This window comes from Peromyscus maniculatus, chromosome 6 (assembly GCF_049852395.1).
Source record: "Peromyscus maniculatus bairdii isolate BWxNUB_F1_BW_parent chromosome 6, HU_Pman_BW_mat_3.1, whole genome shotgun sequence".
Taxonomy (NCBI): Eukaryota; Metazoa; Chordata; class Mammalia; order Rodentia; family Cricetidae; genus Peromyscus; species Peromyscus maniculatus.
Genome location: NC_134857.1, coordinates 84,863,235 through 84,890,345, shown reverse-complemented (window position 1 = coordinate 84,890,345; position 27,111 = coordinate 84,863,235). Strand labels below are relative to the sequence as shown.

Below are 27,111 nucleotides of genomic sequence, written 5' to 3'. Positions count from 1 at the left end.
TATTGACCAATCACAGCAACTTGACATACAGACCATCCCCCAGCACAGCCAAGTGTAGACCATCTCAAGACACCTGCACTCAGGCCCTTGGTCCTAATCATCCTTTATGTGGACCTGCTGGGTAAAGCCACGAGGAACCCAAGAATGGGCTCCCACAGGACATACAGAACATGGCTGTATATGCCTATAACATCAGTGTATTGGATGGAGGCAGGTGGATCCCAGAAGCTTGGTAGCCAGCCAGTCTAGTGGAAATGGTGAGTGAGCTTCAGGTTCATTTAGAGACTGTGTCTGAAAAGGTAAGCTGAAGAGTCTGGAGAGAGGGCTCAGCAGTTGACCTAATTTAAATTCCTCACACAAAATAATAAAAAACAAACAAAACCTATGTTTGTTATTGAGGAATCATGGGTTATTTTAGTGATGAGAAACCCAGTTGATATATGGCTCTGTAATTAGCTGTTCACTGCATGTTATTTATTTAAATTAAAGTTTTGGTGTGAGTATGAGTGTGGAGGTCAGAGAACAACTTTGTGGAGTCTGTTCTCTCCTCTGCCTTGGGTTCCAGGGATCAACGTAGGTTGGCAGCCTTGTGCAGCAAGGGCCTTTACCCACTGAGTCGTCTCACCAGCCCTTAAACCAATATTTTAAGTGATAAGATAGCTTTTTTGGTATTGCTTGTTTGTTTTCAGACAAGGTCTCACTCTGGCACTCTGGTTTGGCCTGAAACTCACAGAGATCCCACTTGAGTCTATCTCCTATCCCCAGCTAAGATGGCTTGTTTTTTTGTTTGTTTGTTTGTTTGTTTGTTTAGTTTTCTTGTTCGAGACAGGGTTTCTCTGTCTCTGGCTGTCCTGGAAGTCGATTTGTAGACCAGGCTGGCCTCAAACTCACAGAAATCCACCTGCTTTTGCCTCCTGAGTGCTGGGATTAAGGTGTGCGCCACCACTGCCCTGGTGATAGCTTGTTTTTAATGTCCATTTCACATTTAAAAGTTTTAACTTAGAAATAATAAATAGTACATGAACTCAATTGATTTTCAGAAATGCTCACAAATAACCAACAACATTGTCTCACTGTTCCCAGACTTTTTCTTTCTCTCCCTTCCTGCCCCCTCCCCCTTTTTTGGGAGACAGATTCTTTTTTTTTTTTTTTTTTTTTTGGTTTTTCAAGACAGGGTTTTTCTGTGTAGCTTTGCGCCTTTCCTGGAACTCACTTGGTAGCCCAGGCTGGCCTCGAACTCACAGAGATCCGCCGGGCTCTGCCTCCCGAGTGCTGGGATTAAAGGCGTGTGCCACCACCCCCGGTTGGGAGACAGATTCTTATAATGTGTTTGTCCATGCCTCCAATTTACAGTCTTTTTGCCTTGGTCTCTGAATGATGGGACTGCAGGTGTTTATCACTACACCTAGCCTCTTACTTTATTTTTTTAAAAGTGTATTTTATTCTTTTAAATTATGTGTGTTTGTGGGTGAGACTCCCTCCTCTAGTCCTGGCTCCTCTGCCAAGGCTGGGGCATGGTGTTGGGGTGCTCCTCCCCATTCATGCCTGAGTTTTGGCTGGTGTGGTGTGCAGATAGCCACGGTAGTTGCAAGTGAGTGAGTGCAGTAGCCACATCATGCCTGGAAGTTCGCATTTCATAGTTCTCCTCCCCATCCACCAGCTCTTACATTCCTTCTACGTCCTCCTTGGAGATGCTCTCTGAGCCTTGGATGGCTGTGTGGGAATGGGGAGGTTGATGGATGATTCATCCACAGCTGAGCTCTCAGTTACTTAGGCCTTTGACCACTTATGGTGAGTTTGTTTTTAAACAGTTTTTTTTCATGGTCAAATATTAAAATAGAGTGGGGACATTTAAGGTGGAAAGTAAAAGTCCTTTAGTCACAGTTAAGAAAAACCACAGTTATTTGTTGGGAAGGCGTCTTACAAATGTATCTTTTGAAAATGTAAATGAAGCCACTGTGTAGTTTGTATAAATATGTGTTGTATATTTTAACTGGCTTCAGAGAACTCCATAGGATGGAATTTTCATAAGTTATTTAACTCATCTTAACAGCATGTAGGTTTCATTTAGGATTTTTTTAGTACAATTACCTCTTGGATGGTTTTCCAAAATGGTATGATTTTATATATATATATATACTTTTTTTTTTTTTTTTTGGTTTTTCAAGACAGGGTTTCTCTGTGTGGTTTTGGTGGCTGTCCTGGATCTTGCTCTGTAGACCAGGCTGGCCTTGAACTCACAGAGATCCACCTGGCTCTGCCTCTAGAGTGCTGGGATTAAAGGCGTGTGCCATCACTGCCCAGCTGTAGACTAGGTTCTTAGAAGTGGTGTTAAATGGATGATTCTGGAATACTAAATATGATATTGGTGTGTACCCCAATATACTGACCAGGTCTTTGGTGGGCTATCTTTTTACTGCTATCTTTCTCATGGAGTCAGAATTCAGAATCAATATTTAGATTGTGGTTTTAGTATTTTATTTATTCATTTATTTTGTTTTTTTGAGATAAGTTTTCTCTGTGTAGCCCTGGCTGTACTGGATCTTGCTTTGTAGACCAGGCTGACCTTGATCTGCCTGCCTCTGTTCCTGAGTGCTGGTATTAAAGACATGTACCATCACTGCCTGGCTAATGCTGTTGATTCTTGAAAACAGAAAAGAAAAGATTATTGACATAGAAGTGGACATATCTGACTGAGCAGAAAACTTCTGTATCTTTGTGGCTGCAGAAATTCTTTGTAGTTGGCTTGCAGAACTTGTGATTTCTCTGAGCATTTTGTAAATAATTTACACCTTGAGAGCCCTGCACAACCACAGTAATGGAACCTCAGGCTGTGGGTGGTGTTAAGCACTTTAATAATTAATTGATTATCGCAGCTCCTTCCCTGTAGCATGAGTTAGAAGGGGAATCTACAACTCAGGGTGATAAAGCCTTCATTGAGATGTTTACACATCAGTCATCCATTAATACTCATATTTGTAGTGTTAGAAAAAACAGAAGAGGTTACTGATTGTTAAGTACATTTTGGGGATCGTTGAAGGGAATAGTTGGCTTTCATTTTAATCATAGCAGTTCCAGTGATGCTTTACCAAACCCTAAATCTCCCTGGTAGTTAATTTATTATTATGCATATGTGTGGACATATGTATCTGTGCAGCTGTGGGTGCACATGTGTGCACATGAGTGAGGAGGCCCAAGGTTGTTATTGGGAGTATTCCTTTGAGCAGGGGTCTCTCAACTGAACCCAGGGCTCATCGAACCTCTTAGTCTAGCTAGCTAGGTTGTTCTTGGGATCCTGTCTCTGCCTTCTAAGTGCTGGAATTATAGGTGGGCTTCTGGGCCCACATGGCAGTTGTGTGGGTATTGGGGATCCAAACCCTGGTTTCTATACTTGCTTGACAAGCATCTTAATCTACTGAGTCACAACTCATCTCCCTAGGTCCTTGGTAGTCTAACTTGATTGCACTCCTCCCTAAGAGTTCTCCTGTGGATGTCACTCAGCGGCAATATAGACAATCTTTGGTCAAATAATTTCTTTTTTCTTCTTCTGGTTTTTGGAAACGGGGTTTCCCTGTGAAGCCCTGGCCATCTTGGAATTTGCTCTGTGGACCAGGCTTGCCTGAACGCAGAGATCTGCCTGCCTCTCCCTCCCGAGTGCTGGGATCAAAGGCACGCGCCACCACTGCCCGTCCCAAATAATTTCTTTTGAATAAAATACTTTAAAAGATAGTTCTATGGGGCTGGAGAGATGGCTCAGCAGTTAAGAACACTGGCTGCCCATTCACAGGACTTGGGTTCAGTTCCCAGCACCCATATGGCAGCTCACAAATTTCCAGGGGATCAGACACTATCACACAGACATACATGCAGGCAAAACGCCAATGAGCACAAAATTAAATCATTAAAATTAAAAAAAAGATAGTTCTATGTTAAAAGTTTAAACTCATGATGAAACTCAGTGAAATTTCTACTCCAGTAAACTGTTTGCCTGAGATGGGATGGAATTTTGAATAAATAACTTCTCTACTTTTAGTTGTATGACTTTAGATTGACAAACTATTAGTTTGTGTGCTTGTTTTATATGTAAGCAAAATGAGGATTGTAAATATATTTACCTTGTAGTTATGTGTTATGTAGCTAGTAGTACACAGAAGACTGTCTGCCACTTAATAAATATTAAGCCAGAACTATCATCATCGTCAACATAATTCAAATGAGATTTGTTACCTTCTCCAGAAGCTGGATAGCTCCTTTTAGGAAGACCAAATTCCCTGCAGGACGTGATCAGTTTGGTTTGTTTGCTTTTTGAGACTGGGTCTTGGTATGACACAGGTGAGCCTTGCACTCACTCCAGGGTTAGCCTTTGTGCATGATGTCACCACTGCATATGCAGCCACTTCGAGTTTAGTATAGAAACTCTCATTTTGACTTGTGAGACATCTACCTTCAGATTTGTTTACAGCTGATGGGTTTTTATGTAATCACTACAAGAGACAAAGAAACTCACTGTTAAGTAAAGAAAGCAAGGGACAAAATGTGCGCATTATCATTTGTATAAAAAATTGGAGGGCTGCAACCACACGGTAGTTTCATTTGTCGCTCTTAGAAAAAGACAGTCTGTTAGGAAGCTGGTGACAAGGATGGAAGACTTTATAGCTTTTATACTTAAATTTTTTTTTAAATGGGATCTTAGTTTCTTACTATGTAGCCTGAGCTAGTCTGGAACTCACAGAGATCTGTCTACTTCTGCCTTCCCAAGTGCATCACCACACCTAGCTTGTTGGTTTGTGAGACAAGAATTTGCCATATAGTCCAGGTTGGACTGTAGCTTATGTCCCTCCTACCTCAGCCTTCCAAGTGCTGGGATTATAGGTTTGGACCACCATAGTTGGCTTTTGCTTTTTTTTTTAATTGAACCATATTGATACATTCTAAATCACTAAAAACACATTAAAAATTGAAAAGTATTAGATCTGTTTTGAAATTTGGACAGACTTATTCATAAGCACTTCTTTTGGTAATACTGAAATTCAGTTGCACTTTTTTTTTTTTTTGAGACATGATCTTACTATGTAATCCTGGCTGCCCTAGAGCTTACTGTGACACCAGGCAAACCTCAAATTGAGTGATCCTCCTACCTCTACCTTCTTAATGCTGAAGTTACAGACAATTCAGCACCATCCCCTAAATTCACATTTAGGGACTGGTGAGATAACTCAGAGGTTAAGAGCACATACTGCTCTTGAAGAGAGGAGTCTTGCAGAGGACCACATTGAGTGCCTATAACCCTGCCTTCAGGGGACTCTGATGCCTTTGGCCTCCATGAACATCTGTACTCCCATGCACATACCCACAGATGAACATAATTGAAAATAAAAAGAAATCTTTGTTTGGTTGGTTATCTATCAGTTTGTTTGTTTATTTATTTATTTATTTATTTATTTATTTATTTGGGGAAAGGGTTTGTCAATCCAAAGTCATATAACTAAAAGTAGAGAAGTTATATATTCAAAATTTTATCTCATCTCAGGCAAGTAGACAATAGTCTGCTGCCTGAGTGCTAGGTTTAAAGGCTAAATAAATCTTTAAAAAAATTTACCTTTAGTAGGATTTCCAGTATTTCCACTTTAGTTTTGCAATTCCTCCCTTCCCTGGGCACACTGGGGAGTCCCTGGGTCTTGGCCCCTCTACCACTGAAGTATCTAGCTAGTTCTGTTTTGTTTTTGTCTGAGGTCCAGCTTCCACCACTAAGCTTAATGTTTGTCCTCTTTCAGGGATTTGAGTCATAACCGGTTGTCTAACTGGAACATCAGCTTGGAATCACAAACTTTACAAGAAGTGTAAGTTATTTTTGTTTATTCAGTATTAAAGTCTTTGAAATAACCTAATTATGAATTTGAGTATTTTTGGTGTGTGTATGTGTGTGTATGTATTTGTGGTCTTGTATGTGCTTGTGGAGTCCAGAAATGTACATTAAGGTCTCCTGAATTGCTTGCCTACCTTATTTGTTTAAGATAATGTATTTATTTATCCTTTGAGAATTTCATATATTTTGACCATATTCTTTCCCTTTTTTCAAGTCCTCCCAGATCCTCACACATCTCCCTATCCACCCAACTTCATGTTCTCTCTATTTTTCTTGTTTTTGATTTGTTTTTCTTTCAAGACAGAACTTCTCTGTGTAGCCCTGGCTGTCCTGGAATTCACTGTGTAAACCAGGCTGGCCTCAAACTCAGAGATCTGCCTGCCTCTGCCTCCTGGGTGCTGGGATTAAAGGTGTGTGCCACCACTGTCCAGTGTTGGTTTTTGTTGTTGTTGATTTGTTTTTTGAAACAGTGTCTTACTGTGTAGCCCTGGCTAGCCTGGAACTCACTTTGTAGATCAAGCTGTCTTTGAAATTACAGAATCCACTTGCTTCTGCCACCTAGTCCAGTACTCTTTCTTTCTTAAAAACTAAACAAACAAACAAACAAGTAAAATCCCTAAACAAACATGGAGTCTAATTTGTGTTAGCTGGCTATTCCTGAATATGGAGCCTTCCCTGAGTGTGGTTGATATACTCAGTATCACTCCATTGAAAAAAACTGATTTCCTCTCCCAGCAGTTACCAATTGTAAGTAGCTTTTTGTCTTGGAGTAGGACTTAGTGTCTACTTCCCCTTGGGGTTTTGTCTGGCTTGAGCTTGTGCATGCCATTGCAGTCTCTGAGTTCATGTGTGCATTTGCCCTGTTATGTCTAAGAAGACAGCTGTTTCCTTGAAGTCATCCGCCACCTCTGACTCTTAGGATCTTTCTGCCCCCTCTTTCTTGTACATCCCTGAACTTTGGGAGGAGTGTGATACAGATATCCCATTTAGGACTGAGCATTCCAAATTTTATTAACTCTGCATGTTGATCAGTTAATTAACAGTCTACTTCAAGGAGACACTTCTCTGATAAGAGTTGAGAGATACATTGATCTATGAGTATAACAATATGTCATTAAGAGTCTTTTTATTGATATGTTTATTTAACAGGATAATAGTAGTAGATTCCCCCTAGGGCCTATGATTTATCTAGTCTCAGGTTCTTGGCCTCATTCTACCTTAGTTTTTGAGGCAGCATCTCTAGACCTGACTCTCACTGATTCAGCTAGATTGACTGGTCATTGATCACCAGGGATCTGCCTAGTTCCACTTCCCCTTACCTCAATACTGGGTGTACAGATGTGTACTACTCTATTCAGCTTTACATTGGTGCTGGGGATCTTAACTTGGTCCTTATGTTTGCATACCAAGCACCAAACTTCCTTGGACTGTTTATTTCTCCAGCCTGAATTTGAGAATATTTAATCTAGAAATGCTGTGAAAAAAATTGAAGGAAGGGCTGGAGAGATGGCTCAGTGGTTAAGAGCACTTGCTGCTCTTCCAGAGGACCTGAGTTCCATTCCCAACAACCATGTGCGGCATCTCACAGCTATCCTACTGTCCTACCACTGAGCTATACATCCTCCTTTTGAAACATTTTTAAAATTAAAATGTATCACTTCTTTTAAAAAACAGTGTTTTTATTATTTTATGTGTATGGGTGTTTTGGCTGCATGTTTGTTTGTGCACCATGTGCATGCGGGATCCACAGAGGCCAGAACAGGAAGTCAGATCCCCTGGAACTGGAGTTCCAGACAGTTGTGAGCTGCCATATGGGTGCTGGGAATCAAACCTGGGTCTTCTAGAAGAGCACCCAGTGCTATTAACAATGGAACCATCTCTTCAGCTCCTCAACTCCCTTTTTTAAAAAGATGGAATCTTGCTACATAGCTTAGACTGATCTAGAATGTCCTGTGTAGGTTTGCCTTGGATTACATGTCCTCCTCCATCCATCTTCTAAGGTCTGGGCTTGCTGGCATGTGTCATCATATCTGGTCCAAGCCTTTGTAATACTGATTTTTGTTGTTGTTGTTGCTATTGCTTTTTGAGACAGGGTCTTTCTGTTATAGTCCAGGTTGGTTTTGAACTTACATTCTCCTTCCTGTTCCTTCCAAGTAATGGGATTTCAGATGTGCTAAAACCACATCTAGCATTTAATACTGATTTTAATGGTAGAACATTACTATGAAGAAACACATTAAAATCTCCAATTTCTCAGAGCTGCAGAGATGGCTCAGCTTTGGTTAAGCTCACATACTGCTCTTGAAGAGGACCTGAGTTTCGTTCCCATCATTCACATTGGGTGGCTTACTAGTTACTGCCTGTAACTTAAGCTTTAGGGGATCTGATGCCACTGCACTTATTTTGTACAACCTTCCTCTTCTCACATAATTAGAAATAATAAAAACTTAAAAAAAGAAAAGTATTCTAATTTTTCTAAACCACAATTTTATATTAGTCTAAGTTATTCTGTGTTATAGGCCTTTTCACATTTGGGTACACTAGCATATTATCCAAAAACCAGAATTCAGGAAGTAATTTCCACCATTAATCTTTCAAAACTGTTTTCTCTTTTGCTTAGGAAAATGAATTACAATGAGCTAACAGAGATCCCACATTTTGGAGAACCAACACCTAATATTACTCTACTTTCATTGTAAGTTAAGACTTCAGATCTTTTATTTAATTGTGAGTGTGTGTGTCTGTGTGCTTGTGTGTGTAGAAATCCCTGTTTTGGAGAACCAACACCTGTTATCACTCTGCTTTCACTGTTGTTTGTTTTTCAAGTACCCATACTATTTATCCTAATTATTTAGTATCCTTGTGGCCTGGGATGAATCATTGGCAATAACTTCAGTATAATCCTTGTTTTGTAGAGTCCATAATCTCATATCAGAAATAAATGCGGATGCATTCCAGCTTTACTCTGCTCTCGAGAGTTTAGACCTCAGTTCCAATATAATATCAGAGATCAAGACATCTTCATTTCCTCAAATGTCGCTGAAGTACCTGTAAGTAAAATAGAGACCTGCATTTACCGAATTGATTGGAAGAGTAGTTTATGAGTAAACTGCAAGGGAACAGGGGGCTGGGCAGTAGCTGGTGTACTGCCTGCTTTCTAGATTTACTTTAAAGTGCATTTCTATCCTTCATCGGTTAACCACATTCCCTCAAATGTCTGTTGTTTATTTAATTTTGATATTCATTTGTAAAACAAGCTTAGCTTTGGGCTTTTGGGGTTATTTATTCTTCTACTTCACCTGAAAAGAAAGTGTACTCTGTTGCCAGTAAAAAAATTGCTAGACATTGAGTGCAACGTTCAAGATTTAATTTTTAACATTGATTTGTTTGTTATTGTACATGGGGTGATGTAATGCACATATCCTACAGTGAGAGTGTGGAGATCAGAGGACAACTTTGTGGAATTGTTTTTGTCTTCCATCTCTGTCTCTCTGTCTCTTTCTTTCTTTGCTTGGTTTTCTTTCTTTTTTTTTTAATTGAATTATTTTTTTAAAATAATTTTTTTTATTAAAAGATTTTTGTATTCATTTTACATACTAACCACAGATTCCCCTGTCCTCCCTCCTCCCACTCCCCAGCCTTTCCCCCCTCAGCCCACCCCCCATTTGGTTTTCTTTCTTTTGGTTTTTTGAGAGACAGGGTTTCTCTGTGTATTCTTGGCTGTCCTGGAACTCACTCTGTAGACCAGTCTGGCCTTGAACTCGAGGTCCGTCTGCCTCTGCCTCCCTAGTGCTGGGATTAAAGGCGTGCGCCACTAGTCCTCACTTTTTTTCTTCCATCTTTATGTGTGTTCCAGGGATGGAATTCAGGTTGTTAGGCTTGTTTGGCAAGTGTTTTTATTTGCTCAGCCATCTTGTCAGCCCAAGATGGCTGACATTTTGGTACTGGAAACCAAATCTAGGATCTTGTCATGCTAGGCGGTTGCTGTCCCATGAGCCATACCTCCAGTCCTAATCAGCTTTTGTAATTTACTTTTGTACAAAGTAAATAGGAATGATTGATGATGATAGTTAGCCTGCGTGCCAGTTTCTAAAGCATATTCATGCACACTATTTTGTAACATCCTAAATGAAGTGGAGCTTTACTTTCTACCCCGTTGTTTTGAGACAGGGTTTCACTGTGTTGTCCTGGCAGGCCTGGAACTTACCACGTAGACCAGGCTTGCCTCAAACTCACAGAGATCCATCTACCTCTATCTTGCAAGAGCTGGGATTAAGGGTATGTACCACCATGCCCCACCTTCCCCTGTTTTTAAGGCTGGGGTTCAAACCCCTAGGACCTTGCCATATTCACGCCATCACTGAGCTATACCTACAGCCCTAACATAATTAATTTTTTAGATAAAGGGAGAAAGCAATTAAGTGATTTGTGAACTAAAATAGCAGTTAAGGAGCTGAGGAGATTGCTCAGTGGATACAAGTGCTTGGCTCCTCAAGCATAAGAACCTGAGTTCAAATCCCAGATACCCTATGATGATAGGGACGTGGCTGTGTGTGTCTGTAACTCCAGCATTGGGGGTAGTGAGAGGCATATCCTGAGAGTTTGATGGCCAGTCAGCCTAGCCAAAATGATAGGTAGATTCCTGATTCCATGGGAGACTGAGCTTCTGGTTCCACGAGAGACCCTGTCTTGAGGTAGTAAGTCAGAGAATGATAGAGATAGCTCTCTCTTCCCCCATCCTGCTCTGGCCTCTACACCCACCTACACACAATGTGCATACTCAATTGAATAACACACACACACACACACACACACACACACACACACACACACACACAAAATATCAGTTAAGATTCTTTTTTGATTCATAAGCATGATGATTGGGTATTCATGCCTTTGCATGATATGTGCTTCCCGTGATGTTGTTGCAACCTTGGCACATGACTTTTGTCTGACATGAAAATAAACAGCCTGATTTGGGGGCTGGGGAGATAGCAGTCTAATGTTTTGTCAAAATGTGTATAGTTAATTGATGGAATTGGAGCCAGAGTTACAGACTTTGGTTAGTTATCACTGTTTCCTTTCTTTTGCTGCTACCTTGTCATTTTAGGAATTTGAGTAATAATAGGATAACCACCTTGGAGGCCGGTTGCTTTGACAACTTATCAGGTTCTTTATTAGTGGTAAAATTAAACCGGAACCGAATTAGCATGATTCCACCTAAAGTCTTCAAGCTGCCTCATCTCCAGTTCTTGTGAGTAACAAAACTGATGGATTGTAAGAGACACGTTTTCCTTCACAGTAGTTTTTAAGTTACTGTTAGAGTAACTCAGCCAATTTTCTAACTGTAAATTTTTTTGTTTAAGGGAACTGAAAAGAAACAGGATTAAAATTGTAGAAGGCCTTACCTTCCAAGGGCTTGATTCCTTACGCTCACTGAAAATGCAACGGAATGGAATTAGCAAACTCAAAGATGGAGCATTTTTTGGCTTGAATAATATGGAAGAATTGTAAGTACTAGGACAGGGAGAGTTGGGAGGAATCTTTCTGGGCTTTTAATGTTAGTAACAGAGATACACGGTTTTTCTGATGTGACGTAAAAGGCAAACAACCTTCACTTTCTTCTCCCTTTCTTCTCCTCCTCCCCTCCAAGATTGAACCCAGGCCTTACACATGCTACACACCTTGCTTTTGTACAGACTTTTAAGTTTTTTTAGTTAACTGGTATTTTGTTATCATTCTTAAACTTTTCAATCTAAAAATAAATTATATTGTTTTGACTCAAAATTACCAGAATTTATCTGAATCAGGAATCTTGTACTACTTGATGTGTTGGTTTTGTAGCTACTTAGTCCCTTTAGGGCTAGATCTTAAGTTTCTTGGGTCACTAGAGTTCAGCCAAAGTGTCTGTCAAAGCATTTAATGGAGATTTACAGTCATGGTATTGAACGCCTTGTTGGAGTTACTCACTTCTCTCTAATTGTACAGAGAGCTGGAACATAATAACCTCACAGGAGTGAACAAAGGGTGGCTGTATGGCTTGCGAATGTTACAGCAGCTCTATGTGAGCCAGAATGCTATCGAGAGGATCAGCCCTGACGCATGGGAGTTCTGCCAGAGACTGTCTGAACTGTAAGTGTGGAGTGGTGTTTCATGGGAGGGTGTGAGACTAGAGCAGACTGGAGGAATTATGCTCATGGTTGTCATGAGATCTGTTCCCTCAGTCTTTGTTAGAAACACTAAACTTAGCGTGTCAGTGGAGTAAAATTTGTAGGTTGGGCTAAATATAATAATTTTTTGACTTTCAGTGTTTCTTGTTTTTCAGGGATTTGTCCTATAACCAGCTGACCCGCCTTGATGAATCTGCCTTTGTGGGTTTGAGTTTCCTAGAGAGATTGAATTTAGGGGACAATAGAGTCACTCATATTGCTGATGGTGTATTTAGGTTTCTTTCCAATCTTCAAACACTGTAAGTTTTTAATTTTTTTTTACTTTATTTTTTTAAATTTGTTTCAGAATGAAACTAAGCAAATTAATGAAAATAACTAATCAATGTGAAAATGGATATATGTTAGCATTTTGTGTTTCTTTTGTTCTCTATCCCATAAGTACACCTTAGAGCAATTTATACTTTAATTCTGACTAATCTCCTAACAGCAAAGCCTCTCCAGGTCAGTTGGCAGTGTTAGAATGTCATCATCTGCTTGTTCCCTTGATGGATCGTGTACCAGAATGCCTGGCTTTGTCTGGAAGGATGCAGCTGTGGAGTGGTAGTGGTCTATACTACTACACTGTTAGGAGTTTGCTGCATGTCGTGTGTGTGTGTGTGTGTGTGTGTGTGTGTGTGTGTGTGTGTCTTTGGGGGCAGTGCTGTGGATTAAAACTTGAGCATACTAAGCCAGCACTTTACCACTGAGCTACATCTTCATGCTTTGCCCCAAGGAAACTAACCCCTTTTTTCTTTTTGGTGACAAGATCTCAATGTGTAGCTTAGGTTGGGCTTGAACTCTTAGCTCTGCTTTACAGGTACAGGGATTATAGATATGTATTATCATGCCTGGTTAAATGTGTGTGTGTGTGTGTGTGTGTGTGTGTGTGTGTGTGTGTGTGTGTGTGTGTGTGTGTGTGTATGTATGCGTACGTGCTGCTACATATGGTGCTGCTGCTGTTGATTGATTATTGGCCTTGTTCAGGGGAATACTCCCCTAGCATACACAAGGCCAGTAATCAGTCGACAGAAGTACTACTGATGAGTTTCATTAAGATTGCTTATAGGAGTCTGGCTCGGGTACCAGTGGCCATAAGATTGAAGAAAGTATCTCTTCCCTCCCCCATCAACCATTAACTGTGTAAATCCTCAGTGAGGTGTGGGGCCTTGTGAGCCCCTTCTTCCTCCATTAAAGAATGTTGATGGGCCTTATCTTTTTTCTCCCTTTATGAAATTTGTTTTCTTACATAAATTATGTATCTGGGCAGACAGCCTTCACTTTATTGCACTAGTAAGTAGCACATGAGGTTTGTGTTTTTCAACGTAGCACTGGTCTACCAGGTACTGTAGAAGAGGATGAGGAAAAGCCAGGACCTGCTCTGGAGGTCAGGGGTTGGGTGGGATGGGGTGAGGTATAGAACAACAATAACCCTTCTAACAACTGGTTTTCTCCCAGGAGATGGGCCTCGTTTTACATAGGTCATCACAGCTTCTGGGAGTTTAAGATTGTTATGCTTATAAGAGATAGGCTCCAAACTTTGGGACCTACCCACCAATGGGAAGGAGACACAATAAGTATAAAGATTGATTTATTCATTCTGTATATAGTGTGCTGCCTGAATATATGCCTGCACACCAGCTCTCATTCTAGATGGTTGTGAGCCACCATGTGGGTGCTGGGAATGGAACTCAGGACCTGCGGAAGAGCAGCCAGTGCTCCTAACATCTGAGCCATCTCTCCAGCCCCTATGGCTGAGTCTTAAATACTCTGTCCTCTTCACTTTGACCAGTTATGAGTCTCTGCAGTTAACTGGTGGCTCTCTCCAAAAAGAAGCTTCTCTGATCAAAACTGTCATCGATAATCATATTCAATTATTTAGAAGTCAGATGTTGGGCACATCATGCTCATTAGGAAAATAATAGCAGTTGCTTCCTCACTAGGGCCCACGCCTTTCCTAGCCATGGACTTTTGACCATGTTTATGGAGCAAGCCTCAAATACAATCACAAAGTGGTTGGATAACAGGCGTGTTGATGTTAATACCAGTAGGTACATCTTGCCTTGCAAGTCAGTAGTGTTACACACAGAGTCCATGGCTGAGGAAGACTGTTGATAACAATACTTCTTTAGCACTGTGAGACTAGTCAGCAGGAAGGAAGCTTTCAACCTAGTTCTAGTGTGATTCCTCTGTCCTGAGACCAAAGCATTTGGTACCTTCAGCAGCTGTCTTACCATCTAGTTCTGGTGGGCAGCCAACAGCAGTAGCAATCTCCTGTGTTGTTTTGGGGGCATTTGGGGCCTTTCTGTCTAATCGCTTGTAGGGAGGCAACCCACCCTGGCCCTGGGGTTCTCATTTAACATCATATGGCTTCTGGTAGCAGCTTTATTCTCTCGTGCATGGTACCACCATTAAACCTCTGTTTTCTTTTGAAATTTTATTTTTTTAATTAGCTTACCAAGTATCAGGTTTTCCTAGGGGTAGATAGAGGTTTTTTTCCATATCCATAGCTTTGACTCTTTCCCACCCTTTCCTCTCTCTCCCTCTCCTCCTCTTCCTCTACTCCACTGCTTCCTTTCCCATGTAAACTTTTCCACTTTTTGTTTTCCCCTTCTACTTTTGTATCTAATGAGTTCTATCCCTTCCCCCTAAAAATGTCTTTTGTCCCTTCTTAGGGGCCCTGTTCTCATAATTTAGATTCTTAATGCCTATTTATTAGAATTCTTGATGATTATCACATTCAAAATTAATAAATGGTTTCAGGAAAGAGATAGGCTCCAAACTTTGGGACCTAATCACCAATGAGAAGGAGACACAATAAGTATAAGAAAAAAAATTAGGATACACGCTGTCTAGTTACTATTATACATAGTTACTTAGTTCTGTTGCTGTGAAGAGACACTATGTACAAGGCAGCTCTTATAAAGGAAAGCATTTAATTAGGGCCTTGCTTATAGTTTCAGAGGGTTAGTCCATGAACATCCTAGCAGGGAGCGTGGCAGCAGGTAGGAGCAGTGGCTGAGAGCTTACATCCTGACCATCAGGCAGCAGACAGAAAAACTAGGTCTGTTGTGGGCTTTTGAAACCTCAAAACCTACGCCTGGTGACACACCTCCTCTAACAAAGCCACACCCCCTCCAGCAAGGACACACTTGTTCAGCAGGGACACAGCACAGTCCTTCCCAAACAGTTCTCCTACCTGGAGATCAAGCATTCAAACATGAATCTATGGGAGCCAGTCTCATTCAAACCACCACATCCACCTCCTGCCCTATAGACTTATAGCCACATCATAATGAAAAATGCATTCGGTTCAACTTTAAAAGTCCCCATCGTCTTTCATAGCCTCAACACTATTTAAAAGACGAAAGTCTCTTCCAAGACTCAAGGCAATCTTCTAATTGTAATCCCCTGTAAAATAAAAAATCAAATCACATATTTCCAACATACAGTGACACAGGACATACATTACCATTCCAAAAGGGAGGAAAGGGAACATGGTGAGGAAACACTAAACCAAAGCAGGACCAAAACCCAGCAGGGAAAACTCCAAATTCTCTATCTCTGTGCCCTTCCTGCTGACTAGTCTCACAGTGCTGAAGAAGTATTGTTATCAACAGTCTTCCTCAGCCATGGACTCTGTGTGTAACACTACTGACTTGCAAGGCAAGATGTACCTACTGGTATTAACATGTTAAATGTTCTTGACTTATTAGATGGCTTTTTATATCCCATTTTTTTTTCCAGCTTTGTTGACTGCAACACACTTCTCTCTCTTGGACTGGTTCCACACCCTGTCTGTAGCTCTCCTTGACAGGCATCCAAGGTTCTGGCATCTCCAACATCTTGGTATCTCCAGTGTAATTACCCAGGCTTCACCTTCATAGCTTCATGAAATGGCCTCTTTGGGTCACCATGCAGGGACTCCCTTGCCACACTTTGCCCTAGTGGCTTTCCTTAACTGCTGAGGACTTATTCTATAACCCCTTTCTTATATCCTTGATCAAACCAGAACCATGTTGCCAAAAGTGCCAAGTTCTGCTGCCTGGGCTAAAACCTGGTCCCTTCCATGACTTATATTTGCATAAACTTTGACTTGGTGGTATTTCCTTAGGGATATAAACTTGCCTTTTTACAAGTTGTAGGATTAGCTAAGTTGGATTTTGCCCTGAGGTAACATTCCTTTTATTCCATTTAGCATCAGACCTTTCTTTAAACTTCCCATCTCTGTGAGCATAGGGCTTGCTTGGCTCCAACATTACATTTCCTGGTGGTCTTTCCTCTTAAAACTGTATATTTTGTATTTCTTTTTGCATCTATGGCTTCTTTTAATTGTAGATCTGTGTAACCGTCATCACTGATAACCACATAACACAGTCAACGCTAGGCTGCTTTGAAATCTCTGCCAATGACATTTGTCCAGACCTCTTCAATTTAGTCTTTGGCAGATTTTTTGAACAAAGGGCAGAAAGCGGCCACATTCTTTGCCAACATATCACATGAGCTGTCTCTAATATTCTTCCCCTCTGACCTTTTGAACTGGACCTCCATAGGCCACATTGCTGTCAGCTGCCTTCCATACTCCTACTAGGACAGCCCAGTTAAGCCCTACTTACAGCATTCAACTGCTTTCCTAATTCAAAGTCCCAGAGTCTTCCATATTTCTGTAAGTAACAGTATGGTCAGGCTGTCACAGCAATACTTACCCCAGTCCCCAATACCAATTTCTATCTTAGTTCTACTGCTGTGACGAAACACTACGACCAAAGCAACTTATAAAAAGAAGCATTTAATTGGGGACTTGGTTACAGTTTCAGAGGGTTAGTCCATAACCATCATGGCAGGGAGCGTGTAGGTAGCAGGCAGGCAGACATGGCACTGCCCCAGTAGTTGAGAGCTTACATCTGATCTACAAAATGGAGACAAAGCGAACAAGACTGAACCTGACGTGGGGTTTTGGAACCTCAAAGTCCATCCCCAGTGTACACCTCCTCAAACAAAGCCACACCCCCTAATCCTTCCCAAATAGTTCCACTAACTGAGGATCAAGCATTCATCTGTAGGAGCCTTGGGGGCCAGTTCTCATTCAAACCACTACATATACATACATACAAAAATACACCTGTATATGTAGACCAAGCTGACCTTAAAATCAGAGAGATCTGCTTACTTCTGCCTCTATACCTCACTGATTATGTTTCCTTTTATTTTATTTTTTTGTCTCTTGAGACAAGGTCCTGCTGTGTTACCCAGGCTGGCTTTGAACTTTTCATCTTCCTGTCTTAGTCTCCTAAGTCCTGGGATTATTGGCATGAGCCACCATGCCTCTGTGGGTGAATCATTTCTATTTATTTTCTGTTGTGGAGGAGGGGAATGTCCTGAAGAAGTGATAGTAAACGAAAATGAGCTGTGTTAGCATTTTACTTGAAGAAGGCTAAGCAAGAAGAAGCCTCTCGGCATCCATACAACTTTATATAATCTTATAAATCAGAAAGTGTGTGCCTTAGTTTAGTGTAAGATGACTTTAGGAAGCAAGTGATTAAATATATTTTTTTCAAGTTTTGCTTATTTATTATGTGTATAGTTTTCTGCCTGCATGTATGCCTGCAGGACAAAAGAAAGCACCAGATCTCATTAGAGATGGTTGTGAGCCACCATGTGGTGGCTGGGAATTAAACTCAGTACTTCTGGATGCGCAGCAGTACTCTTAACTGCTGAGCCATCTTTGCAGCCTGTGATTAAATATTTTTAATATAACTGATATTTTGTCATTACATGGTGTATACAATTGTAATTCCTCTGAGAATGGCATAGTGGATTTTTTTTTTTTTTTTTTTGGTTTTTCGAGACAGGGTTTCTCTGTGTAGCTTTGCGCCTTTCCTGGAGCTCACTTGGTAGCCCAGGCTGGCCTCGAACTCACAGAGATCCGCCTGGCTCTGCCTCCCGAGTGCTGGGATTAAAGGCGTGCGCCACCAACGCCCGGCCCTTTTTTTAATTTTTTTTTTTTTTTTTTTTTTTTTTTTTTTTGGTTGGCATAGTGGATTTTAAAAGACCATACTTTTCAAGAAAACACAGTGACTACACTAGCACCTGGGCATACCATTTTCCTTCCCAAGAGGAATGTTGGCTTGCTCTTGAGCTGTGAAGCTCTGTGTTGGTGTTACTCTTGGAGCTATTTTAAGTTTAAGGGCCTAGAGGAAGACTTGGAACACCCAGAAATCCCATGAGTCTAAAATTACATTTGTAAGCTGTATCTATCTTCTTTATCTTGGAACCCTCCTTTTTGTAGGACCCCATCTACAATTTTTAATAGGCTAGTATCGTTAGATATGGTTAACTAGGAAGATTAGTAATCTAAGCAAGTTAATTGGCTTATTTTTTTATTTATTCATTTATTTGTTCTTATTTATTTATTTTTGAGACAGGGTTTCTTTATGAAGTTCTGGCTGTCTTGGAACTCACTATGTAGATCAGGCTGCCTTGAACTCACAGAGATCCTCCTGCTTCTGCCTCCTGAGTACTAGGACTAAAGACATGTGCCATTACCCCTGCTTAATATATCAATTCTTCTGTTTATCACAAATATTTCTTTCAAAAACAAGACTGAGTCTTCACCATAAATAATTGTTAAAATAAGAATCAAAATTAGCATGTGTCCCTTTACGCTGCCATACCAGGATGCTGTCTAGTGGTCGTATTGGCTAACAACTTTTTTTTCCCTGACACTTTCAGAGATTTGAGAAACAATGAAATTTCATGGGCCATAGAAGATGCTAGTGAAGCCTTTGCTGGACTCAAAAGTCTCACTAAATTGTATGTATCCGTGATGTTTATCTTTTCAAGGAGTAGTTGTAAATATTATTGGATAATGTTTATTTTATGACCAGAAAATCTGAGCCTTCCTACCGTCTCCTAAAGGAAGGAGCTTTGTTTGTTTGTTTGTCAAATAATTTGTTGTGTTTAGGCACTTTTTATTTATATTGCTATGGAAATTAAGTTTTTTATTTTTATTTATTTTTTTCGAGATAGGGTTTCTCTGTGTAGCTTTGCACCTTTCCTGGAACTCGTTTTGGAGACCAGCTGGCCTTGAACTCACAGAGATCCGCTTACCTCTGCCTCCTTGCCTCCCGAGTGCTAGAATTAAAGGCGTGCGCCACCACCGCCCAGCGACCAAGTTTTTTATTTCTTACTTTCAGGTTAGCACTGTAAGAGATAGGTTTCATCCCAATGTATTCATCCATATGTTTCATTATTCTTTGTTCTCATTCATTCCCCTCCCTTACTCTCCTCTTTCTATTTCCTCCCTGCTTGGGTTGGTTCCATTTTTACATCCAGGTAGTTCTTTCTGCTTTCTTTTGACTTATGCACCATTCTCTGTTTCCTACCACCCTCAAGATCTCTTCCTCCCCTCTCATGATCCCTTTTCTAGTTTCATGACCTACAAACACATATATCGCCAGGCGGTGGTGGTGCATGCCTTTAATCCCAGCACTTGGGAGGCAGAGGTAGGTAGATCTCTGTGAGTTTGAGGCCAGCCTGGTCTACTAAGTGAGTTCCAGGAAAGGTGAAAAACTACACAGAGAAACCCTGTAGCTAGAGTTTTCCTTCCTGGCCCACAGTCAGGACAAATCTTTGTCACCTGCCAGTCCCACAGCCACTCAGACCCAACCAAGTAAACACAGAGATTTATATTGCTTACAAACTGTATGGCCATGGCAGGCTTCTTGCTAACTGTCCTTACAGCTTAAATTAATCCATTTCCATAAATCTATACCTTGCCACGGGGCTCATGGCTTACCAGCATCTTCACATGCTGCTTGTCCTGGTTGCGGCTGGCAGTGACTCCTTCTGCCTTCCTGTTCTTTCTTTTCTCCTCTCTGTTAGTCCCGCCTATAGTTCCTGCCTAGCCATTGGCCAATCAGTGTTTTATTTATTGACCAATCAGAGCAACACATTTGCCACACGTATATAATTCTAAATCTAGGTTCTACTTATGAGAGAAAATGTTTGGCTTTATCCATTTTCCTACAAATTCAATAACTTAATTTTTCTTTATGGCTGCATAAAATTCTGTTGTATGTATGTGCTATCTTTTCGTTATCCATCCATGTTTTAGTGGACACCTAGGCTGTGGCATATTGACTTAGAGTCCTTCAGGTATGTATTTACCAGTAGTTTAGTTGGGCCATATGGTAGTTTTATTTTCAGTTTTTGAAGGACCCTCCATACTGGTTTCCATAGTGACTATAAGTGTACGCTCTCAACACTGTGGGATTTAAATAAGTTACAGAATAGAGTTTTCCATTCAAGTAAGAGAAGAGCTTTGAGAAAATGTAGTTGAGTTTGTATTGTGTTTAATCATGTGAGATGTATGGGGAATGTGTCTAATAATAGGAGAAAATATTCTTCCATGAAGCATTTTACATCTCCTATAAGAAGGATTTCACCAAAGATTTATGCTTGTCTGAATGTCTTTAATCTGACCATCTTTTATTAAGGAGAGAAATGGGAAATTTAACCTTACATAGCATTGGCAAATTACTTTAGTGGTTAGGATGACTGTTCAGAGGAGCTCTGAAATCTCAACAGAAGCTTTTGTGTTGTGCTTTGCATTAATTAGTAAGTTCAAACTTTCTTAAAAATGCTTGCTTTCACTAAGCTATAGTTCAGTGTATATAATTTCCCCCCTCCTCAGTTGTGTTTCAGTAAAGCTCAGAGGTTAAGAATACTTTCTGTTCTTTCAGAGGACCTGAGTTTGGTTCTCAGCACTCATAGTAGGTGGCTCATAACCACTTGTAACTTCTACTTCAGAGGGTCTGATGTCCTCTTCTGGTCTCCACAGGCACAGCACTCATATGAACATACCTCTCCCCCACTATCTACATGCAGGGACATAATTAAAAATGTGTTATTAATACCATACTATAAACTTTTAACTTAAGTATACCATGTATAGATAAATATTTAATGAATTTAATTTTATTTCAGAGTCTTGCAAGGAAACCAAATTAAGTCAATTACTCAGAAAGCATTCATTGGTCTTGAATCCCTTGAGTATTTGTAAGTATTTCATATATATTTACTCACTGCTGCTGTGGGATGTCTTTCTGTACTCTGTGAATATGTGTTGCTCTGATTGGTTGATAAGTAAAGCTGTATTGGCCTATGGCAAAGCAGCTTAGAGGTAGGCAGGAAATATAAGCAGATAGACAGGAAGAAGAAAGGAAGAAGGGAATAGATGTGAGCCAGCCACCCAAGGAACAACATGTAATGGGATGCAGATAAAGCCATGGAACATGTGGCAATACATGGATTAATAGTTACGGGTTAATTTAAGATATAACAACTAGCTAGCATGAGGCCTGCCATAGACTATACAGTTTGTAAATAATATACACCTCTGTGTTTACTTGGGTCTGAGTGGCTGCAGGACTGGACAGGACACAGGAAAACCTCCAGCTATACTCTGCATAATCTTTGTGCTGGGTGTGATGGTGCTTACCTTTAATCCTAGTCCTCAGGAGGCAGAGACAGGGAAATCTTTGTGAGTTTGAGGCCAGCCTGGTCTACATAGCAAGTTTAAAGCCAGACAGGATTGCATACTGAGGCTGCCTCAAAACAAAACAAATTTTGCTGTCACTGGGAGGTGTTCATGAGCATTTAAGCATTTATGTAGCTTCACTATAGACAGAATTACTGATGTTGCATTTCTCTTGGTTTCAGAGATTTGAACAACAATGCTATAATGTCTATCCAAGAAAATGCTTTTTCTCAGACTCACTTAAAGGAGCTGTAAGTAACTTTTTTCTCTTTTAATTGTTAGTGCTTATTGTATGTAAAGTACACCAAACCTGGTGAAGATGGAGGCCAGGGGAGGTCATCAGATTCTCTCAAACTGGAGTTACAGATGATCCTGAACCATTATGTGGGTGCTGGGAATTGAACCTGGGTCTTTATTTCTTTATTTTTTATTTTTTTCCAGAGCTGAGGATTGAACCCAGGGCCTTGCGCTTGCTAGGCAAGTGCTCTGCCACTGAGCTAAATCCCCAACCCTGAACCTGGGTCCTTAGGTAGAGCAGACAGTGTTCTTAATCACTGAGCCATGTCTCCAGCCCCTCATTGTCTGAAAAGAAAAGAAGGCAACTCAGATGTTTTCAGAAGCATTGATTTAAGCAAGAGCTATATAAGTGTTAACATGGAGTTGTTTCAGTGGTGGTGTCATGTAGAGATACCCAGCACTGAATAGTCAAGTGTGTGCTACCACCTGTGTGCTGATGTGCTCATAAGTAGGAGTCCTTAGCACCACTCCTGGGCTCGGATGTGTACTGTACTTTCTGGACTATCAGAAACGTGTCTCCAGTTCTTACCCTGTGATTGGGTTAAGGTGGGTAGCTGTTGGTTTTGTTCTTTTGTTTTATGAAATTGGTCTAGAATTTTGTGTTAATTTTAATGTGTTTAAACTGTTAAAACTTTAAATGTTACATTAAAAAAAATGTGTTATATATATATTCCTCCCCCGCTAGAGCTGAGGACTGAACCCAGGGCCTTGTGCTTGCTAGGCAAGCACTCTACCACTGAGCTAAATCCCCAACCCATGTTTTATATTTTTTTCACATATAATTTTTAAAGCAAATTTTTAAATGTATATATTGTTTTGCTTACATATATGTCTGTGTACCATGTACGTGTCTGGTGCCTGTGGAGTCCAGAAGAGGGTGTCAGATCCTCTGGAATTGATGTTACAGACAGTTGTGAGCTACCATGTGGGTGCTAGGAACTGAACCCAGATCCTGAAAGAGCAGTGCTTTTAACCACTGAGCCAATTCTCCAACACCTTCTATATAATTTTAAAAAATTGCCTTTTTAAAAAATTGCCTTTTTAGCCAGGTGGATCTCTGTGAGTTCGAGGCCAGCCTGGGCTGCCAAGTGAGTTCCAGGAAAGGTGCAAAGCTACACAGAGAAACCCTGTCTCAAAAAACCAAAAAAAAAAAAAAAAAAAAAAAAAAAAAGGAAAAAATTGCCTTTTTAAAAAATGTATGTGTATGTGCCTGAGTGTAAGTGCACCACATGCATGCACGTATGAGTTCAAGGATGTCAGAAGAAGGCATCAGCTCCTCTAGAACTGGAGTTACAGGTGGTTGTGAGATGCCTTGGGGTGGGTGCTGGGCACCAAGTTCAGGTCCTCTGTAAGAGCGGTAAGAGTTCTTAACTGCTGAGTCATCTCTTTAGCCCCTAAAATTGGTTTTATTAGTTTAGAGATTTTTCTGAGTGAAGGGAGTTAGCTGGGAATTGTTACCAATTCAAACTGTGGTGTTGGAAAATCAGTATTTTAAATGCTGTGATTGGGGGCTCTTCAAAGGGCATGCAGTAGAATCAGTTCATGACAAGACAGTAATAAAAATGAAGAGAAAGCTTGTAGGATTTTTTACAATTTCATACAATTAGGACACCTTTATAGTAGTTTTTAAAAGTCTTAGTTTTGGGACAGTGACATGGTTCAGTGGATAATGGTGCTTGCCTTCAAGCTTCACAATCTTGAGTTTGATCCCAGGGCCCACATGATGGAAGACTTGACTCTTACTAGTTGTCCTCTGACTTCCACATAACTGCATGGCATGTAGCCAGGCATGGTGGTGCACGCTTTTAATCCCAGCACTGGGGAGGCAGAGGCAGGTGGATCTCTATGAATTCCACACCAGTCTGGTCTACATAGTGAATTTAAGGACAGTCAGGATTATGTAGAGAGATCCTGTCATCCCCCCCACTCCCAAAAGAATGTGGCATGTGTGTATGCTAACCGCCCCTCCCAGCATCTTTATACACATATATGGTAAATAAAAATCTAAACAAATTTATTTTAAAGTACTGATTTGTATGTAATAGGTTGGAAAATTTAAAAACTTGTTCTTACCCAGATTGAGATTTATTCCATTCCTTACAACTTGTCACAATAGACAAACTGCTTCACTGGAGTCTCTGTTCCTTTTCAGAATTGGAATAGTGGTTCCCTAGGGTCATGTGAAGATACAGTAAAATAATTTGTTTATAAAGACATTCATTCATCATCCATTGTGTACTGAATTGGATCATGGTCTGTCTCTCTCTCTCTCTCTCTCTCTCTCTCTCTCTCTCTCTCTCTCTCTCTCTCTCTCTCTTTAATAGTTTATTTTTATTTAATGTGCTTTGGTGTACCAGCCCGGCTAGCTCAGTCGGTAGAGCATGAGACTCTTAATCTCAGGGTTGTGGGTTCGAGCCCCACGTTGGGCGCCAGATATTGGAGAAATTATTTTGACCACTCCACGTAGTTAAAAGGATATTTATTTAATGGCGTAACTCACAAATTAAGTAATGGGTAGGTCGCAGGGTCTGGGGAAGGTGTAACGCAGTCCAGCGGTGTTCTCCGGAGCTCTGCACAGTCAATCTGCACCGGTCAGCGTCCCGACACCGAGAGAGCGCCCAGAGAGAGCGCTCACCCAGCCAGCTCTCGGGTCCCCCGGCGCCTCCCCTCGCCCCGCCTCGTAGGCGTGACAGTTGCCAGAGTCTCAATGGGGGTTGGAACTTCCAGAACCAAGCTGGAATGGCTACCCACTACAGTTTTGCCTATGCATATGTCAGTGTTGGGGGTGCCTGATCCCCCAGAATCAGAGCTACAGACAGTTGTGAGCTGCCATATGGGTGCTGGGAATAGAACCTTGGTCCCCTGGAAGGGCAGCCAGTGCTCTTAAGTTCTGAGCCATCTCTCCAGCCCCCATGGTCTCTGTTCATACCTCATATTGTATTAAGAAAGATTATTCTAACATACAATCAAAATCACATTTCAGTACAATTAGAATACCACCACATTTCCCCTTTTCTATTTTAATAAAAAAAAAAGCAAAAGGTTATAACTAACAAAAGAAAAACTATATACAAAAGTACAATAACTATATACAATATATACAAGTAATAAATACCTAAACAGGTATTTGACAAATCAGAGAAAATAATTCCATTATCTATCCTATTTTGGTAAATTCAAGATGTATCTAATGCACTTTCTATCCTAATTAATTTTCAACTATAACTAATTAATCTTCAACCATAACTAACTAATCTTCAACTCCCTAAGACACCCAAGAAGGGAATAATATTACCTAACAAAAATAAAAAACAGGAAGTGCATGCAAGCAAATTCCAAAGAATTTGAGAGTTGATAGAAACAGCCAGCTGCCTGGGCAGTCACCTGAGGTTTTTCCGCAGTGTTGGGGCATCATCTTCAGCCTATAGGCTTAGTGTATCTGACAGACTCATTTGTGAAGTAGGATGTACACAAGGTCAACAGTTCAACCTCACATTGGGTGAGAGCAGTCCATGTACCAGAAACACCTGAATTTTGATTGTATGTTAATAAATAAAGTTGCCCGGGGGTCAGAGCTATTAGAGCCATAGACAGAGTGTGGCGGTGGTGGCACACACCTTTAATCCCATAGATCTCTGTGTGTTCAGGGATACAGCCAGCATTGGAGACATATGCCTTTAAGACCTAGGGGGCTGTACATTCAGACAGTGACGAGGCAGTCACGTGTTTGGGTTTACAACCAATGAGAAGGCAGAATGACTGGAAAATCGACTTACACACAGGAAATAGCTCTCTTTCAAGAAGGTGGGACACAGAGGAGGAAGGGTGAGATTTTAGCTCTGAGCTCTGACCTCTTGGCTTTCTCTTTAAAAAAAAAAAAAGAAAGAAAGAAAGATTATTCTAAAGAAGACACAGAATTAAACAATAAGGGCTAGGCATGTAGTTTGGTAAGGTGCCTTGAGCTCACAGAGATTCCACTGCTTCTGCCTCCTAAGTGCTGGGATTAAAGCTGTGCATAACTACAACCCAGCCTGTCTAATCTAAAACCTTGCTGATTCTGAAAGTTTAGCAAGGATTCTCCCATGTATACACCTGAGTATCCTTAGATACCCTAGATATTGATCGAGTTTTCCCTTCTGTACCATCCCCAGGTGATGTCTGGCTACTCTGGCCTGCCTGTAGCAAGAAGCTTTCTAGATTGTTTTAGTCAGAATCCTCCTCAGTTCTGAGGCTTTTGCTTAGTAATGTGCCATCCACTGATTCTCGCCCCTCTTTCTTTTTTTGGCTAAAAATTCCTTTTTGCTGTTGGCTGTAATTGCAATTGAGCCCAGCTTCTTTCCTCTGTTGTAAAATCTCATTGCAATGATCTGTGCCTGGGAGATGGTCTTGAATACACTGCCTCACCATGCTTTAACAAGTATCATTGAATAACTTTTCCTTTAACAGTTATGGTGTTGTGGCATAGATAGGATCAGATTCATCATTGGACCCCCGGACCTCTCACCCAGGACTCCCAAATGTACACTTTTGAAGACTTTGTCTTCATTCCTGACTGATTGATTGGGGATCCAATGGTGAGTCAGACTGGTGAACCATTGCTCTGGACAAACATCCATTGGAGCTGGTAAGGAGAGATTCTGATTCTTAAGATTCTGAGTGCAGTTTCTAAAGCGAGGACTGAGTACCCACTTCTTATGGAGGCACCTGCTCGGCTGGAGGTTTTCCTGGGCCTCTTTCGTGAGTGGGGATTGTTTCCTGACTCCCTGGCATAGATACTCTTTGTACTCTGTAGAATCGTTTTCGTGATTAGATTCTGCTGCTCCTACAGAAACTCTGTCCTCACTGGAAACCCTGGCAGTAACGAGTTCTGCTAACTTTGTCCACTTACTGTCCACTTCTTAATGACTGGAACTTTATTATCCTCTTTTGAGGAACTTAGTCTCCTTATGCTGGCTCCTCCTAAGACCACTCTCTTCCCATTGCTATTTCTCTTTCTCCTCTTAATCACGAGTTCCCTTGAGCCTTATATTGCTGTGTCTTTCTGAAAATCCCCCTTCTTCATTTGTCTACCCACCTCCATCACACCATATTCCATTTTAGCTGCTTCACTGTCAGGCCACCTGACCTCCATTGGGACTTTCCGATCCCCAAAGAGCTGTGTGAGTCAGAAAAACACTGAATGGAAGTACTATTTTATCTAT

At 40.9% G+C, this 27,111-nt stretch overlaps 1 protein-coding gene and 2 non-coding genes across 4 annotated transcripts in view; all 3 read left to right on the top strand.

The window, feature by feature from the left end:
* Positions 1-27,111, top strand: part of Lrig2 (leucine rich repeats and immunoglobulin like domains 2) — a 63,302-nt gene that overhangs the window by 10,213 nt on the left and 25,978 nt on the right. For both annotated transcript variants that reach the window (XM_042279642.2, XM_042279643.2), the window contains exons 2-11: positions 5,775-5,840; positions 8,487-8,561; positions 8,782-8,916; positions 10,977-11,120; positions 11,233-11,376; positions 11,855-11,998; positions 12,192-12,335; positions 18,805-18,885; positions 21,061-21,132; positions 21,796-21,864. In XM_042279642.2, the coding sequence (XP_042135576.2) occupies positions 5,775-5,840; positions 8,487-8,561; positions 8,782-8,916; positions 10,977-11,120; positions 11,233-11,376; positions 11,855-11,998; positions 12,192-12,335; positions 18,805-18,885; positions 21,061-21,132; positions 21,796-21,864 (1,074 nt within the window). The remainder of the gene's footprint in view (positions 1-5,774; positions 5,841-8,486; positions 8,562-8,781; positions 8,917-10,976; positions 11,121-11,232; positions 11,377-11,854; positions 11,999-12,191; positions 12,336-18,804; positions 18,886-21,060; positions 21,133-21,795; positions 21,865-27,111) is intronic.
* On the top strand, positions 10,719-10,823 carry LOC121830636 (small nucleolar RNA U13). The gene has a single exon (XR_006073852.1). It is a non-coding gene; the product is annotated as a small nucleolar RNA U13 (small nucleolar RNA).
* Positions 24,267-24,339, top strand: Trnak-cuu (transfer RNA lysine (anticodon CUU)). The gene has a single exon. It is a non-coding gene; the product is annotated as a tRNA-Lys (tRNA).